We start from the raw sequence: 15,110 nt of genomic DNA on the forward strand, positions 1-15,110 counted from the left end.
ACTATAGTCAGGCTCTTGTTCTGTAAGGGATGACATTGTTAGAGTGGATCCGTTAATTTTGCTAAAATATTAATTTAAATTAATAGTTCCCCGCTGCAACTCCAGCGACGAGTCCTGCACAACAACGCCTAGCGGCTGCACTGGTAACATCGACGCAGCGCTACTCGCGGCAATACAGACGGCAGTGGGGAAGGCTGTACGAGTAGCAGTGGAAGCGGCATTGGCTACTTTCAATGAAGTGATATGTAAGCTGCAAGACGAGGTCGGTTACCTGCTAAATAAATTGAAGGTAAATAAACTGAGGGCTAAATAAACGGGAGACTGGAGGGCAAGATTGATGACTTAAAACAATACCAGGGACTAGATCACATTCGTGTATTCAGCATTGAAAAGAAGAAAGACAAGGATACAGACGCTCTGGTGTTAGAGTTGTGTCGTGAAAAACTAGGAATCGACGTGTCAATGGACGATCAAAGGACCGTGATATGTCTCAAGGTCGCATCATGTCAGCCCATATCAGGAAAAGGAGCATGGAAAGGAGTTGGTGTGAATAAAAAAATAAGTTAAAAGGGACTGGCATCACTACCAGAGAAGATATGACGCATTGTCGACTGCATGTGCATCGAAGAGTCGTTTCGAAGTACGGCGCCAAGAACGTGTGGACGCTCAGCGGCAGGATGCTGTGAGTAAACAAAGGGAAGTTGAACATGGCGACGACCATGGCGGATCTTCCGCCAAAGGTGACAAACACAACACCGACCGGCTCCAGGACCATCTCACCCAGATAAGAACATAGTCTTGATTAGTTTTTTCGTTTAGTGTTGAAAACTTTGTACAACAGCTTTTTAACAGTAAAAATATTTTTATTTGCTTATTTTTCATACAAAAGTAACACTTTAAGTTTATTATTATTTGTTAATAATATAGAGTGTTTTTAAAAGAATGCCGGGATTTTAAATAATAATTGTTTGGGTACTATTCAAGGTAACTAAACATTTTATACGTCAAATTGAAGCTAAAATAACTAAGTTGTGTTTCCCGTGTAGCAAGGGAGGAAACTTTGACCTTGGCATGCGCAAAATAGGTGCAAGGTGGTAGGCCGCTATTGTGACTCATACACTTGATGCCAGTCGCCAGTACGACGTTAACGGCGCAAAAGAAGGTACAGATTGTAATCTGTGATTTGCAGAGTTTATATCCATTGCTAAATTAAACTAAATTTAAATCTACTTTATGATAAAGAAACTTGAAGCTGGTTTAATGAATTTCCTGGCACCGAAGTGTTTTGAAAAGACATTCACCTGGCCGGCTAAAAACAAGCGATGACATAGTCGAATAAATCCGACAATTCTGCATCAGAAGCCCAAAATAATCGATTGCCCGACGTCTTCAGTTGAACAAACCTAAATTGGTCACTTATGATCTTATCTATAAAAGATAGAGTCTTTCTGCCGAAATGATTCAGTTAAGACATCAGATAAACTCGCCGATGGTCCTAAGCGTACAGCCTTTTCCAGTTTTACGCTCATATAAGATTGATGAAAATCTGAATTGTATTAAATCATTCCAAATTGTATCAAAGAATGAGAAAAAAACTTTATTCTTTTTCCTTCAATTTGACGTTTAAATAGTTTAATTATCATGAATAGTCCCCGAGCAACGACCGTTTGAAATCCCGGCATTCTTTTAAAAACACCCTGTATTATGAAAAATTAAATATTTATTCTCTTTACAAAATTACTTGATTTGCAAATAACTGTTTCAAGTTCAAGATACTTATTCTTGTTTTGCTGCATATGCTTTTAGTATAACTATTACTATATTCATCTAATTAAAGGGACAAATGAGTTTTGTTTAATCTATAGGCCTAATGTTTTGTTTTTAGTTTGTAAATAATGAATTATAAATGCAGGGGTGCCCACAAGGGGGGGCCGTGACGCAGACTGCGTCATTGAAATTCTTGGGGGGGGCTCAAAAAATTCAAATGGGGGGGGGCTAAAGTTAATTGCAACAGTGTTCAACGTGACGAAAATCCAAAATACATTACGAAATCGCCAGATAGAAAGTGGATAATTAATGACAATAGTTATATTATTGAATTAAATTAGTTAAAATAGGATTTTAGGATAGTTTAGGATTCGTGTAGAAAGTTATTATTTAAGATTAGCAAGACGTGAGATCTAAGCGAGGGAGCGCACGGGATAGCTCAACTGCTGTGATAGATAAAAGATAACGCGTGGTACAGACACGTCCAGCTACACCACACAGCAGAACGCTTTGTTGACATAAAGCTCGTTAAAATACAATCAAGTAGCAAGTAGCATAGGCTACAATACTTTACACTATTGTGTATACTCGATTACCTGAGTTAATAGGGAGAGGGGGGGAATGAAAAATAGGTTAACCCAAAATAGTATAAAAACAGATGACAAACTCATTAAAACGCTGTAAACAGCCATTAAGTCACGATTTACATTTTTATAAACGAAATTCAATATTGCACAATCATTATTATTGTAAATTTCAAATCATTTATCTTGGTTCAGTTGTACAAACGGCAACGTTTAAAATTGTAGCTAACTCAAACTCAACTAATCACTAGCCAAACATTACATTGCTATAAATAACGTAAATATTAAAGGAACCTTTAGAAAGTGTGTTATAAGATAAGGTACTGCTCATGATAGACAGATAGGCTACCGATGCTGTATCACAGCATAGGAATTGATAGATAAGTAATAAAAAAGTGTAAAATTATATTTAGAGATAATTAAAACACTCTTAAAAAAGAATGTAACGAGAACAATCTCGTTATTCTCTTTCTTTGTTCTTCTGTTCATTAATAGGTTTCTCTTCAATACATACACAAATTCAACAAGTCGCCATATTTAGGCCTACTCATTGGCCAATCACAGCCTTACTAAAGTTACCATGGTTATCACTCAATCACAGTGTACTAAGCATTATATCGTCATCATTCCCCAGCTGTTGTATCTGAAATCTGTTGTAACATAGCGCACAGCAGACAGAAGTGTATAACGGAGCAGACGATTGTTGGCGCAAGCGTTGTTTCCATTTCATTTTCATCAAAGGAGCTGTGATGTTTCTAAAGGGAGGGAGAGGGGATCGTTATATCGAGAAAGACGCTGACAATTCGTTATGGATATTCTGGCAATAAAAAATTCCTTAAATTGAGGTGACTTATAAAACTCTAATTTTATTTATATAGAAAGAGAAGTTTTCCAGTCCTGTACAACACTGATTCACGGTCTTTTCCCTGTAATCAAATTCAAGTACAACTTGATACACACAGAATCTCTGGTTCCCGACCTGGATGATGGCTAGTTATTTAATTTAATTTACAGTTACATATAGTACTCGTGATAAATCAAACCCGTTATGTAAGCCAAAGCCACACGGTTATTAATCTCACTTGGTTTTGGATTTGCTTACAAACGTGATCGGAAATGGTTAGGGCCTTCACAGTATTCTTAAAGAACATTTATGTAAACATATCAGTGACAGCTAGGAAAAGAATCTTTATCAAAACAGCTGTTCGTAATTTCATATACAGGGTGACAAAAAAGTCTGGAAACGGTTTAATATCTTTTTAACTAAATTCGTTAGAAAATTCAAACATTTTACATCAAATTATATGTATGAAAACTACTTTTTGCAATCATTGCCATTATTTGACCTTCACCAGGGGACGGCCCACGAGGAGTAGGTACATAATCTTTAACGTAAGCATAGGTTGATATGCACATCATTTTAAAGGTCTGGTCAAGTGGAGTTCATTGCCGGAAACCGCGTCCAAAAAGGTTCATCCGTTACAAAATGGCAGCTGTCCAAAGTTCTTGTGAAATATACCTGCACAGGCCTTAGTATGGGCAAATACTCGTATTAAACATTAGTTTGAGAGCTTAAACTGTATTTTAAAGTCAACTAGCTCATAGAATAATAGTATTCAATCTTCAAAACAAATTTAACCGGGTTTCAGATTTCCCTGCTAATGTTGACTATGAGTATATTTACCAATACTAAGGCCTCTGCAGGTATATTCCGCAACAACTTTGAACTGCCGCCATTTTGTAAGAGATGAACCTTTTTTGACACGGTTTTCGGCAATGAACTCCACTTGACCAGACCTTTAAAATGATGTGCATATCAACCTATGCTTACATTAAAGGTTATGTACCTACTCCTCGTGGGCCGTCCCCTGGTGAAGGTCAAATAATGGCAATGATTGCAAAAAGTAGTTTTCATACATATAAGTTGATGTAAAAGGTTTGAATTTTCTAACGAATTTAGTTAAAAAGATATTAAACCGTTTCCAGACTTTTTTGTCACCCTGTATAACGTGTTCTCTTAACAGATTATTAGTATTTCATAAATTAATGACGTATGTAGTAAACATGGAGAAAATAAACTAGAAAAATCACACAAAATTGTATTTTTGATCGTCCGTTATTTTATTTCCAAAATAGTGATGTCATATTTTAATGGCTATAAGGACTCTCTCGCCAATCCTGTGGATACAATTAAACCATTAGAATCATAATCGGTACTCTAGTTTTCTTTAGAGTAGGCCATGAGTAGGCTGCATAAAATGCCTTCTGGGCCGTGACAGACGGACATAAATGGAGATAAGACATGTTTCAACTTCTTCAATGTATAAAACATAAATAACCCAAAATATGTATAATTCTGAACAATGTACAGACAAAACTATAACTTTATTGATATAGATTAACTGGGTTTGAATTTTAAATATCTGAAAAAAATTATAAAACTTCTTTTATAGTTTTACAAATAGTGCTGGGCGGGGGAATAATGTTTCTCATTTGTTGTGTACATCATTTATGGGGGGGGGGGGGCTGTTGCTCAATTGGGGGGGGGGTGCGTCATGAGTCTAGGGGGGGATGGGCACCCCTGATAAATGGTTAATTAAAGTTGTATACATGCGTGTCCATTTATTTTATTTACTTTTAAACATATTTACATATTTTTTTAAATGATTTATTTGAGTTGTATACGTCATGTATAGCAATGTTTTAATTTTATTATTTTTAACACATTTGCATATTTATTTCAATTAAGTATTTGTTTTCATTTTCAGTTTAAATAAAGTGTATATACATTCGTTACCAGTATTGTATTATACTACTGGCATGTTATGATAGATAACTTTAATTGTTAACAAAGAACATTGTTTACTTTTTTGGCCTACATTAAAAAATATATAAATATCTTTATCTGAATACAGACTATTTGTTTGAGTAAATCTTAGATAAAATAAATGTTTTGTTACTGTTTGGTTATTTATACATGTGTCTGTAAAACATTGAATATTTAACATGGTGACTCTGATAATATAATTACATGGAGTTGTTAAATTATGTGTTTGTAAAATGGTCAAACGGACAACTTTTCTTGTAATCTGAGTATGGAGGATTTTTCTGCAGTGTTTATCACAGTGGTGTTGTAGTTTATATCTCTAAAATATTTAGATACTTAATCAAGATAAAAATTTAGCTATATAATAAAATAAATATAGTATTGGAAACTTTTAACACTTTTTGGGACTAAAGTTTATCTCAAAATGAAAGTTTTCAAAATCTTCAAGTGAATATTGATTTTTTTGTGAACTAGTCAAAATTTAAAAAAAGTACGACCTTTTTATGGTTATTCCCTTAGTCCCACTTTTTAATCTTAGGGGAATAGAAGGTATTCCCAAAATTTCAAATATTTATAAATAATTTAGAGTTTATAATACCATCATGTAGTAAAGATAATGTAAATATTTTACCTGCAACTGTTGAAGAGACATATTAAAGTCTGTGTCACAAAACTTGTACAGTATGTTCCAACCCAAATGGCCATACTTTTGTCTCTCTTGCACTGACGCATGGAGGAAGCAAAGGGAATACAAAAGTTTAGCAAATGCACGATCTTTACCAGGACATCCATAAAAGAAATCTTCAATAATTATAGGTTCAGACTGGAAACTGAGTAAAAGTCTTCGCTTCAGCCCAGGAGGCAAATCTGTGGTGATTTTAACACTGCTTTGCAATATAGACACTGGGAACTGCAAACAAAGATAATTGAATTAGTGAATGTAAAATTTTAGAATACAGGGTAGGGTGCTGGTGCTTAACACATTCGCTGCGAGAATCCCTTTGACAGTACAGTAGGAAATGCGGCGCAGCCTCGGAGTGCCAGTGAATCAGCGAACGCAATAGCATTAAAATATTTCAGTCTTGATAGCGGCAAAACAGTGGTGGTGATGGTGCTGTGTTACACCGAGAGTGGACGTCTGGATGTAGTTCATTGAAAAAACTCACAGATAGCAGCACTGCCTGGATCCGTAGCCAGTGTCTTTGTAATGTGGCTCGAAGAGAGAAAATCCCTGAAAACGGGACAAAACTGTTGCCAGAGGGAACTTTACGGGAAATTTTACTACCAACTTAAACCCAACCTACACCAAATTAAAGTATAGGACCAGCACAACATGCTGATATAGTTTAGTTGATCCCAGATAAATGCGGAGGTCACAATAGACCAACTTGTATAACATGCTGTGACAGTACAGCATGACTCCGATCGAAGTCGTCAGCAGCGAACGTGTTAAAGAATATTTGGTTTTCAAATCAGCAGCATTTGTAAATTTTCCATAAATATTTTTTTAAGTGTAGAGTTGACCCAATCAGTCTAAAGAAGTTAACAAGTTCTTTACACCTGCTCACCTATGAAAAATAAAAAATAACTTCTGAATTCTGAAAGATGGCGTACTTCTTCATTCATGCATGTCCATTCAGTCATCCTTCAAAATGGACCATTATGTTAATAACAGTTTCATTTTGGGTAGAGCTTGATAGTTTAAGGGCACGTTGACATAAAAGGTATGTTTTAAAAATAAAAAGTCACAAGCAATCAAATCTGGTGACTGACATTTTCGTTAGTTAAGTCAAAGGTTTTAAAACTTACAATGTTAGGACGGAGGAAATTGTCTCTGAAATTCTGCAACTGAAGTTGAAATTGTAGGGAAATTGAAGGTGAAAACATTTTGAGAAAATACATCTTGGAGTGTGCCTACAAGAAAGGGGACTGTCTGTCACAAGTTATTTCCTAGAGACACCTTTTCCTTACATGATTTTTTGTTATTTTTTGTTATTAGGTATTTGAGACCATTGCTAATTTTGCTTACAAAATGTATTTGGTTTGAAACCATAAATTTTAAACTTCTATACTTTAGACTTTTTATATTCACACAAGGGTTCATTCTCGAGGTAGCCGAGATGGGTAAACTGTGATTTTAAACATTCAAATCTTCTCAGAACTTTGATTTTCATAATTTTTCACAAATTTTAAAAATTCTGGTTTCAAAAAATGCCAGGCAATGTTGTTGGAGTCTACCTGAGTGGATGGTGCTGAAGTAAGCCAAAGTCTAAACTCCATGCTGGTATTGAGCAGAGTGAGGTTGTCACAGACACGTTCCAAGTGAGGCATGTAGTCTGGAGCCAAGTGACAATTCTGTAGCAACACCCAACTGCCTTCTTCTCTACTCCTGGATATCAGTCTGCTAGCTGCCTCACCCTACAACACCACTGTGATAAACACTGCAGAAAAATCCAACATTATCTGAGTCACTGTGTTATACAATGTTTTACAGACAGATGTATAACTTCATTTTTGTTTGTGTAAGTCAGAATTACTTTGAGAATAAGATAAATATTGCCTTTTCATTATGGATCCTCAGTCCTAACTGTTATCTAATTGTGACCAGAAGCTACCACTCGACCAGCACATAGCGTCTGACAAGTAGCAGTATTCAATGTTTTTGAATACGAATGTTTTGACAGTCCTTATATATGTTCATAACCTGCATTCCACTTAAATAAATGTTGGAATACAAGCCTGAAAATGAGTTTTTTAGCCAGTTTCAAGATAACAATATTACTGTGACAGAAAAGGGAACCCATAAGAAAAATGAGAAAAGATTGAACATTTTTATTCATGGTCTATAAGGATCAAATTTATTTACCATATACATCTAATTAATGTACTACACAGGTCATACAATAAACCCACATCAACACATTCCACGTCTTGTTTTAAAATTCACACTGACAGTTTAAAGCAGTGTTTATACTCTAGTTAGTATACATTAAAAACTTTGTTAATGTTTAAGAAGTACCTAAGAAAACTGATCATATTATGACTGACTTAACATAATGAATTAAAGGAAAAGACAATAGTTGGGTTGAGTAAAGTTGCAGAAAAGCCAACACAAAAAAAAAGCTCCATAAGGATTATGTAGCTAAGTATTAAAATGGACAGTGTATTACCTTGTGTTGAAAAAATACGATTAATTATTAGTTATTAGTATTAGTGTTATTAATTACAAAACACTGTTGTCAACTTACAAATATCCATACAGAATTCACCTGATCTACTCCCAGAGAAATTGTGTGAAGTCTGTTTTGGAAGAGTTTCTTTTTAGCAAATTGACGCACGGCTGGTGCAGGGTCAGACCCGGGGCCCATGATAAACAGTAGAGGGGTGAGACAGTTGGAGTCCTCAAAAGAAGAGGTCAGATCCAGGCTAAAGGGCAAAGTATACTGCTTCCCCATACAGCCCTCTACATACTGTTCTATGCTATCCCTTACCTAGGAATAGAAGAAGAAGAAAAAAAATAATAATGATGATACAGTGTTTACACATACACTCAAAGAACAATGGTCAATGACCGTCTGTTTTGTGGTTGACATAGGCCTACTGATTAACAAATTTAAAAACTTTAAAAGAATACATGAATAAAACCATACAATTCTTCATAAAATAAACTGAGTTCCAACACAAAAATATATACACATAGGACTACATATGCCTATGAAAACAGAACAGATTATAAAAGAATTAAAAATAAAATTGAAATAATATTAGAAACAGAATTTATCCTACACACAATTAATAATTCATAAAACAAGCCTAATAACAATATCAAGGTAAATAATTTGTATTATTTACCTTGATAAATACTAAACAAACAATCAATATTTCTACATTTTGAAAATTATATCGATTTTCTTAGGTATCAATGCTGCAATACAAGCCGATACAATACAATAATGGCCGATACAAGCCGAAACATGTAAATGACCTTCAATTAAAATTAGCTGTTTGTCGGATTTATAAGGTATGTAACCTATTTATTATATTATATATTAAAGTAAAGTAGATAAATAGTTGTATCCTCTGGTAAAAACAGCTTGAATAGTGTCGCTACAAAATTGTAAGTTAAAAATGTTTATTGCAATGGTGTGACTCTTAGGACCCGTTTATGCACCAAGTAGCGATAGCGGGAGCGATTTCTAACACCATTGAGTTAAATGGGGCTGTTTATGCACCAAGAGCGATAGCGATAGCGGTTGACCTCCCGCTGCGGTTTCTAATTCGCCCGCTGTGTAGTTAGAAATCGCAGCGGTTGCTTGGGATAGAGCGGTTTTCAACTACATTGAGTCAAATGGGACTGTTTATGCACGGCGGGAGCGGGAGCGGCTGAAGCCAGGGTTGCCAACTTGACCCACGTGCACGTGCACTTAGGACAAATAGTTGTGTTAATTATTTGGCAGAGTTTGAGTTGGCAAGACTGTGTCCCCCTTCCATTCTCCTTTAACCAACCGCTACCGCTATCGCTCTTCATGCATAAACAGCTCCATTCATAGCGGGAGCGGGCCCGCTATCGCCCCGCTCCCGCTCTTGGTGCATAAACGGGGCCTTACAGGCTAATTTCTGACAAAACATCCATACCTTATCAGGATAGATAATCTTTATAATGTTCAGTTTCTGAAATTCAGACAGTTGACTGTTCCATGGATATGGAAAATCCAGTTTGTCAGAGTTCTGTAGGACTTCCCACTTTTCATGGTTGCTAGCTAAACTTTCTGCAAAACCTGGATAATTTAATACAATAAAGCAGTCAATTGTAAGCAAAATGAAAACATAAGTTTATTGTATAGATTGACAGTACCGTACTCTGACCATTAGAGGTCCTCAGCTACATCCTGTAAAGGAACCCTCTAATAAGAAATCATTTTCTTCAATTAGGGACTTAGAAACGAGTTTTTACACTATTTTCGCAGTTATAAAGAAGATAAATTTCAGCTAGGTTTTCGTAAAGGGTGTTTTTTTTCTAAACACAACCCAAATAATTGTACCAGCTCATATGTTACTATCTCTGTTTTCTTAACTTCATTGCCATCACCTAATATGCATTGTTGCATAGATATCTATTATCTACGATATTTAGTGTTTGTATTTTATGAGAATTTATTTTAAATAAGACTCAACATGGTGTTTTCACAAGCTCAAAGAGAGTATTTAACTTTTTTATTTTACTGATACTTTCTCTCCTTACACGTTATAAGAAGAAAGTATTGTTTTTGTCAAAATTTTCCAATGTTGTGTTTTGAGTGGATATATCCATTTTGGGCACCCCTGAACCCAAAAAACTGGTTTTCGAAGTGATGTCTGTATCCGTCTGTCTGTATGTGTGGATGAATACAGAGCTACAGACCACAACTCTAGTCTGATTTTGATTAAATTTGGTATGTGGGTACTAATCCATAGTATCTCTAGAATTTTTTTTGTTTTTTTTTATTTTGATTTCTAATGGGGATTTTCTCACAAAACCCATAAAATATCGAAAAAATAGCATTTTCTCAAAAAGGACCAGAATGATTTTGATATAAATTAACTATGTTATAGTCCCATAAATTCTGTACAAAATTGTACAACTCCCGTTGCTGTAAAATTACGGCTCAAAAGTGATTGTAACTTATGTTATTTTCCCACAAAAACCCATAAAATGAAAAAAATCTGATTTTGAACAAATGTAATAAAATTTAGTATGTCTTATAATTCTAAACAAAATAGTACAACCTCCCATTGGTGTTAATTAAAGTTCAAAAGCGATTGCAACTTTTGCGATTTTCCCTATTAACTATCATAGTTTCTCTCATCCCTTACCCATGATAATGTTTGTTGACAAGCTAATGGGAGAAAGTATGTGTCATATTGACGGTACCGTTTATTTTTTAGATGTGGCAATGTTTTGCAGGAAATTCTAAATCGACGGTAGAATTGTATGTATTGATTTTCGCATTCAAATTGTTCCTATCCACTGTCAGGTATCTGTTTCGGTATCAACTCTTCACGATCGAGTCTCGATACGGACATGGTGGTATAGAGAATCGACACATCCCTACAGGAAAGCATCTTGTTTCTTTTTCTCATTTTCCATCTTTTTTGCGCATCCTACGGAGTAATCAGCTGATTGGATAGAGCATTGCTTTGCAGTTGTCTGCTAAACACATTTCACCACGCGGACACAACAACGTATCTCAACTTACAATAAAGAAGCTTGTTAAAAGCTTTCATATAAGTGGCAATATGTAATAGTTGTTGGAAACAGTTGTTCTACTTTGCAAAATGTAAATAAAAAATTTACATGCCATAATAACTACTGGCAAGACAACGTTTTTTAAGTGAGTAATGGTCCCTTCGGGTCCCCCTTGGCCTAGGGGCCCTCCACAATTGTCGACCTGGCCAGTTTGGGCCTGAGTATTACCATAGTATTTATTTATCTAAATGTAATTAACTACTTGGAATAATTACTGAACCTAAATTATTTTTTATTAGGATAGTATGCAATGTGCCACGAAAAAAAATATTGAAACGTAGTTTAACTAAATAGGGTGGCTGCACTGATGTCTGGAAGCATAAAAAAAACCAAACAAAGGAATTGCACATTTAGTTTTATAAAGAGTTATGAACCAAGAGAAAAATGACTGTAACTTAAATTAACTGCTTGAAAGTGCTGACCTCTTATTAAATGTGTATATTTGGTGCAAATATTACATTGATGTTTTAATACTTTTCTTGAGTTTTACATAATTAAGCATAATTTTTTAAAGGGATGCAGTCTTACAAAATACATATCAGTAATTATCCTATTGTGGATATATTAAAGGCTAAGTAAAGGCTTTTAACTTTATTATTAACTCATTTCACCTGAATATGAGGATAGCTGATCGAGCTGAACTATTTGTTTCCATTTGATATCCGTGATCCACTCCACAGGACTGTTAGTTTCACCTTTAAATCCTTCACTTTCTATTTTTACACCAATAAAAAAATTTAAGTCTTCTTCAAGTATAGTTTTTTTGGCCCTGAAAGATTAAACCTAAAGATAATACCAATTTGAAATCATCTGATACTTAAATATTATTTAGCTTACGTACCCAAATCAATAGAGCAAGAGTGCATGACTGCCAGACCTTTGTTATTTTATTATTAAAATCATATTTATTAAACAAATATAGCTAAGCAAACATTAAATACAAGGTGTTCCATTCAAATGTTTAAAGTTATCCACCATATTGGAAAATGGCAGCTATATTTGAAAAAAATAAATTAATTTCTTTATTCCCTAAGAAAATATTTGAGTTATCCATTTAGTATTTTCTATAAATGTAATACTTTTTGAGATACCAGTCATGGCACAGTTAAGTTGTTCACCCTGTATATACTGAACCAAACCTGTGATCAGAATTTTTATGGAAATCACAGACAGGGAAATCAGTTATACCCTGTCTTTTTTATCAGTTGTAATGCATTTACTCATACTCTCTATAGAATAAATTGTCTTTTAATTAAATGTTATCTTAGGCCCATGTGAATATTGATTTTCCAACAGGTTTTTTAAAGTTAGTTGAATAGTTAGATATCTTGCAGAATTTAGACAACAAACCTAGGCCTATGATAAAAACACTTTTACCTACGACCGTTTTTTAAAGTAGCCATTTCAGTCCAGTTCTTAGAATTGAAAAGTTTCACTTTACAGCTGTTTACTTTCATATCCGCATAGTTTCATTTCATATCCGCATAGTTTTCTCATATCCACACAGGTAACGGACCAATGAGGTTCAAGTATTGAGAGAAAAGAATTAAAATTGTAATGCTTCGAACGTGAACTAATCAGCTGATCAGCTGATCAGTTGACCAATTTAATTGTTTATCCGACTTGTTCATGTTGATACTCGCGTATTCTTAATTAAGTTGGTGGAAGTCCAAAAATAAATGAAATATTTGCCGAATTGTACCTGATACAATATTATTTATGGTAAGAATGCTGCTAGCAATGTAATATTTAACGAAGTTTAACAAACACGTAATTACAGGAAATCAGCTGATTATACAACAAGTCATTGCATCACTTTCAGTGGCAATGACAATACACGAAAACATAACCTCTCTAAAAAGTTATCAGTAGTTATTGTTAGAAATTAAATCCAGATTGTTTGATTGATAGTAATTAAAAAACGGTCGTAGGTAAAGTAGTGTACGCAACTCGCGTTAATAGTCTTTACGACACTCGTAGAAGTTTTTAAGGCACTCGCCAAGGCTCGTGCCTTAAATTTTCTACTCGTGTCGTAAAGACTCACGCAATCGTTGCGTAAACTACTATTTTTCAAGGAATATGAGGTAAAAAAGGGACTTGTAAAATATTCCATCCTGTCTAGAGAAAAGTATGGAATTACAAAGAAAGTGTTATGTGTGAAATACAGTGATTGGCTGATCCAATTCCAATTCCACAAACTCTGTCTGTTTCAATACCCATATTACATTGGTTTTACTTACAATTCTATGTTGGAACAGAGTAGAAGGCAAAACAGGATTCTGTGTTTCTCAAAGAGAGAACAACACACATTTCTATAAAGGTTGTAAGTAATTCGATTTTGAAGGTATTGCAGCCTTACTTCCATTATTTGGGACTTGTTGCTGAAAAGTGCAAAATAAAGTTACATATTTACTATTCTAAGCTGATTCTTCTTACCATGAAAAACTGAGAGAATATCTAAATGAACGTCCAATGTTAATTATGGTTAACGTTCAGTGGTAAAAGTGTTCATCACAAGTTATGATAACAGTTTTCATTAAAATATAATTAGTGATAGGTAGGTTAGTTGTTGGCTACAATTGTGATAGTGGTGTATCTCTTTGATATTTGTAATCTCCTAGTCAATCAAAATGTATAAACTATAATAACTTTTAAATGTTGAAAATTTTATCCTCTTAAAAAGGCAACTAAGTTTTCTATTCTCGTGTTTAGTAAGAACTTTCCATTATGCAGTTTTGTAGTTTTGGGCTCAAATAAAAGGACTTACGCAGTATCAATAGATGTGATATACGTTTTGAGAAACCAATCAAGAGAAAATTGATACATGAAGTTAATGTTGCTGAGGTTAGTTAGGCAGAAGTAGAGTCTGGCCGAGTGCTCAACAACAGCGTAGTAAAGTTGACAGTAAGAATGGATCTCCTCCTCGATTATCTTGGCAAGCTTCTGTTTATCCTGGATTTCTACTGATAAAGACTGAAAAAAATTATAAGAACACTATTTAAGGATAAGTTGAAAACACGTTTGTATGTTTCAAACATATAAATAGCTAGCCTCTGTGTTTTTATCAAACACATCATTAAGTATGTTTTCATTTTAGACAGTCAAACTAGAGTAGTACAAGATATTCCTTAACATACAAAAACACTTTAACACAAACCTTCCTAAAAATCTGCTTTTTGAGCTCTAAAAAATGGTTTAGAGAGAAATTGGGAAATTCTATGTTTTGAGGGTATAAAATGAGAAAACCCAAATTTCAACACATAAAAACCTGTTCCTAATCCGTAGGAGGTAAACTGTAAGAAAGGACCATAAGCGGACTTAGAAAGGTCCTATAAGTTTGCCTCCATAAAAGAAGCATTTGAGTCATCATTTCATTTCCTATAGACTAATCACGCTGGTTCTTGAAATCTTTAGAATATAGGTAAGTTTACAAGTTTAGACCTAGATTCATCAATATTGTATTATTTTAACTCGAGTTATTGTGCTAACGGACACATGTATATATTTATTTATAAATAAATATATATAGTAGAAAGTCGATAATTCTGACGTTAAAAATTAAGACCGCCAATAATCTGGATTTGAGTTTTATTTGTTTTATGCAGAAAATTAAATAAAACCTGCTTTCAGATGTCTGTTACAAAAT

The 15,110-nt window shown here is 34.3% G+C and overlaps 1 protein-coding gene across 1 annotated transcript in view; it reads right to left on the reverse strand.

Moving 5' to 3' along the window:
- Positions 1-563: 563 nt before the first annotated feature.
- The window catches only part of LOC128999075 (dynein axonemal heavy chain 3-like), a 96,278-nt gene continuing 81,731 nt past the window's right edge, over positions 564-15,110 (reverse strand). Inside the window, exons 50-56 of the mRNA XM_054425432.1 lie at positions 14,289-14,437; positions 12,076-12,233; positions 9,814-9,956; positions 8,448-8,669; positions 7,417-7,596; positions 5,810-6,088; positions 564-680 (exon numbers count right to left, since the gene is read on the reverse strand). Of these exons, the coding sequence (XP_054281407.1) occupies positions 564-680; positions 5,810-6,088; positions 7,417-7,596; positions 8,448-8,669; positions 9,814-9,956; positions 12,076-12,233; positions 14,289-14,437 (1,248 nt within the window). The remainder of the gene's footprint in view (positions 681-5,809; positions 6,089-7,416; positions 7,597-8,447; positions 8,670-9,813; positions 9,957-12,075; positions 12,234-14,288; positions 14,438-15,110) is intronic.

Source organism: Macrosteles quadrilineatus, unplaced genomic scaffold (genome assembly GCF_028750875.1).
Source record: "Macrosteles quadrilineatus isolate MER2022 unplaced genomic scaffold, UCM_ALF_1.0 Scaffold_7__1_contigs__length_78375512, whole genome shotgun sequence".
Classification (NCBI taxonomy): domain Eukaryota; kingdom Metazoa; phylum Arthropoda; class Insecta; order Hemiptera; family Cicadellidae; genus Macrosteles; species Macrosteles quadrilineatus.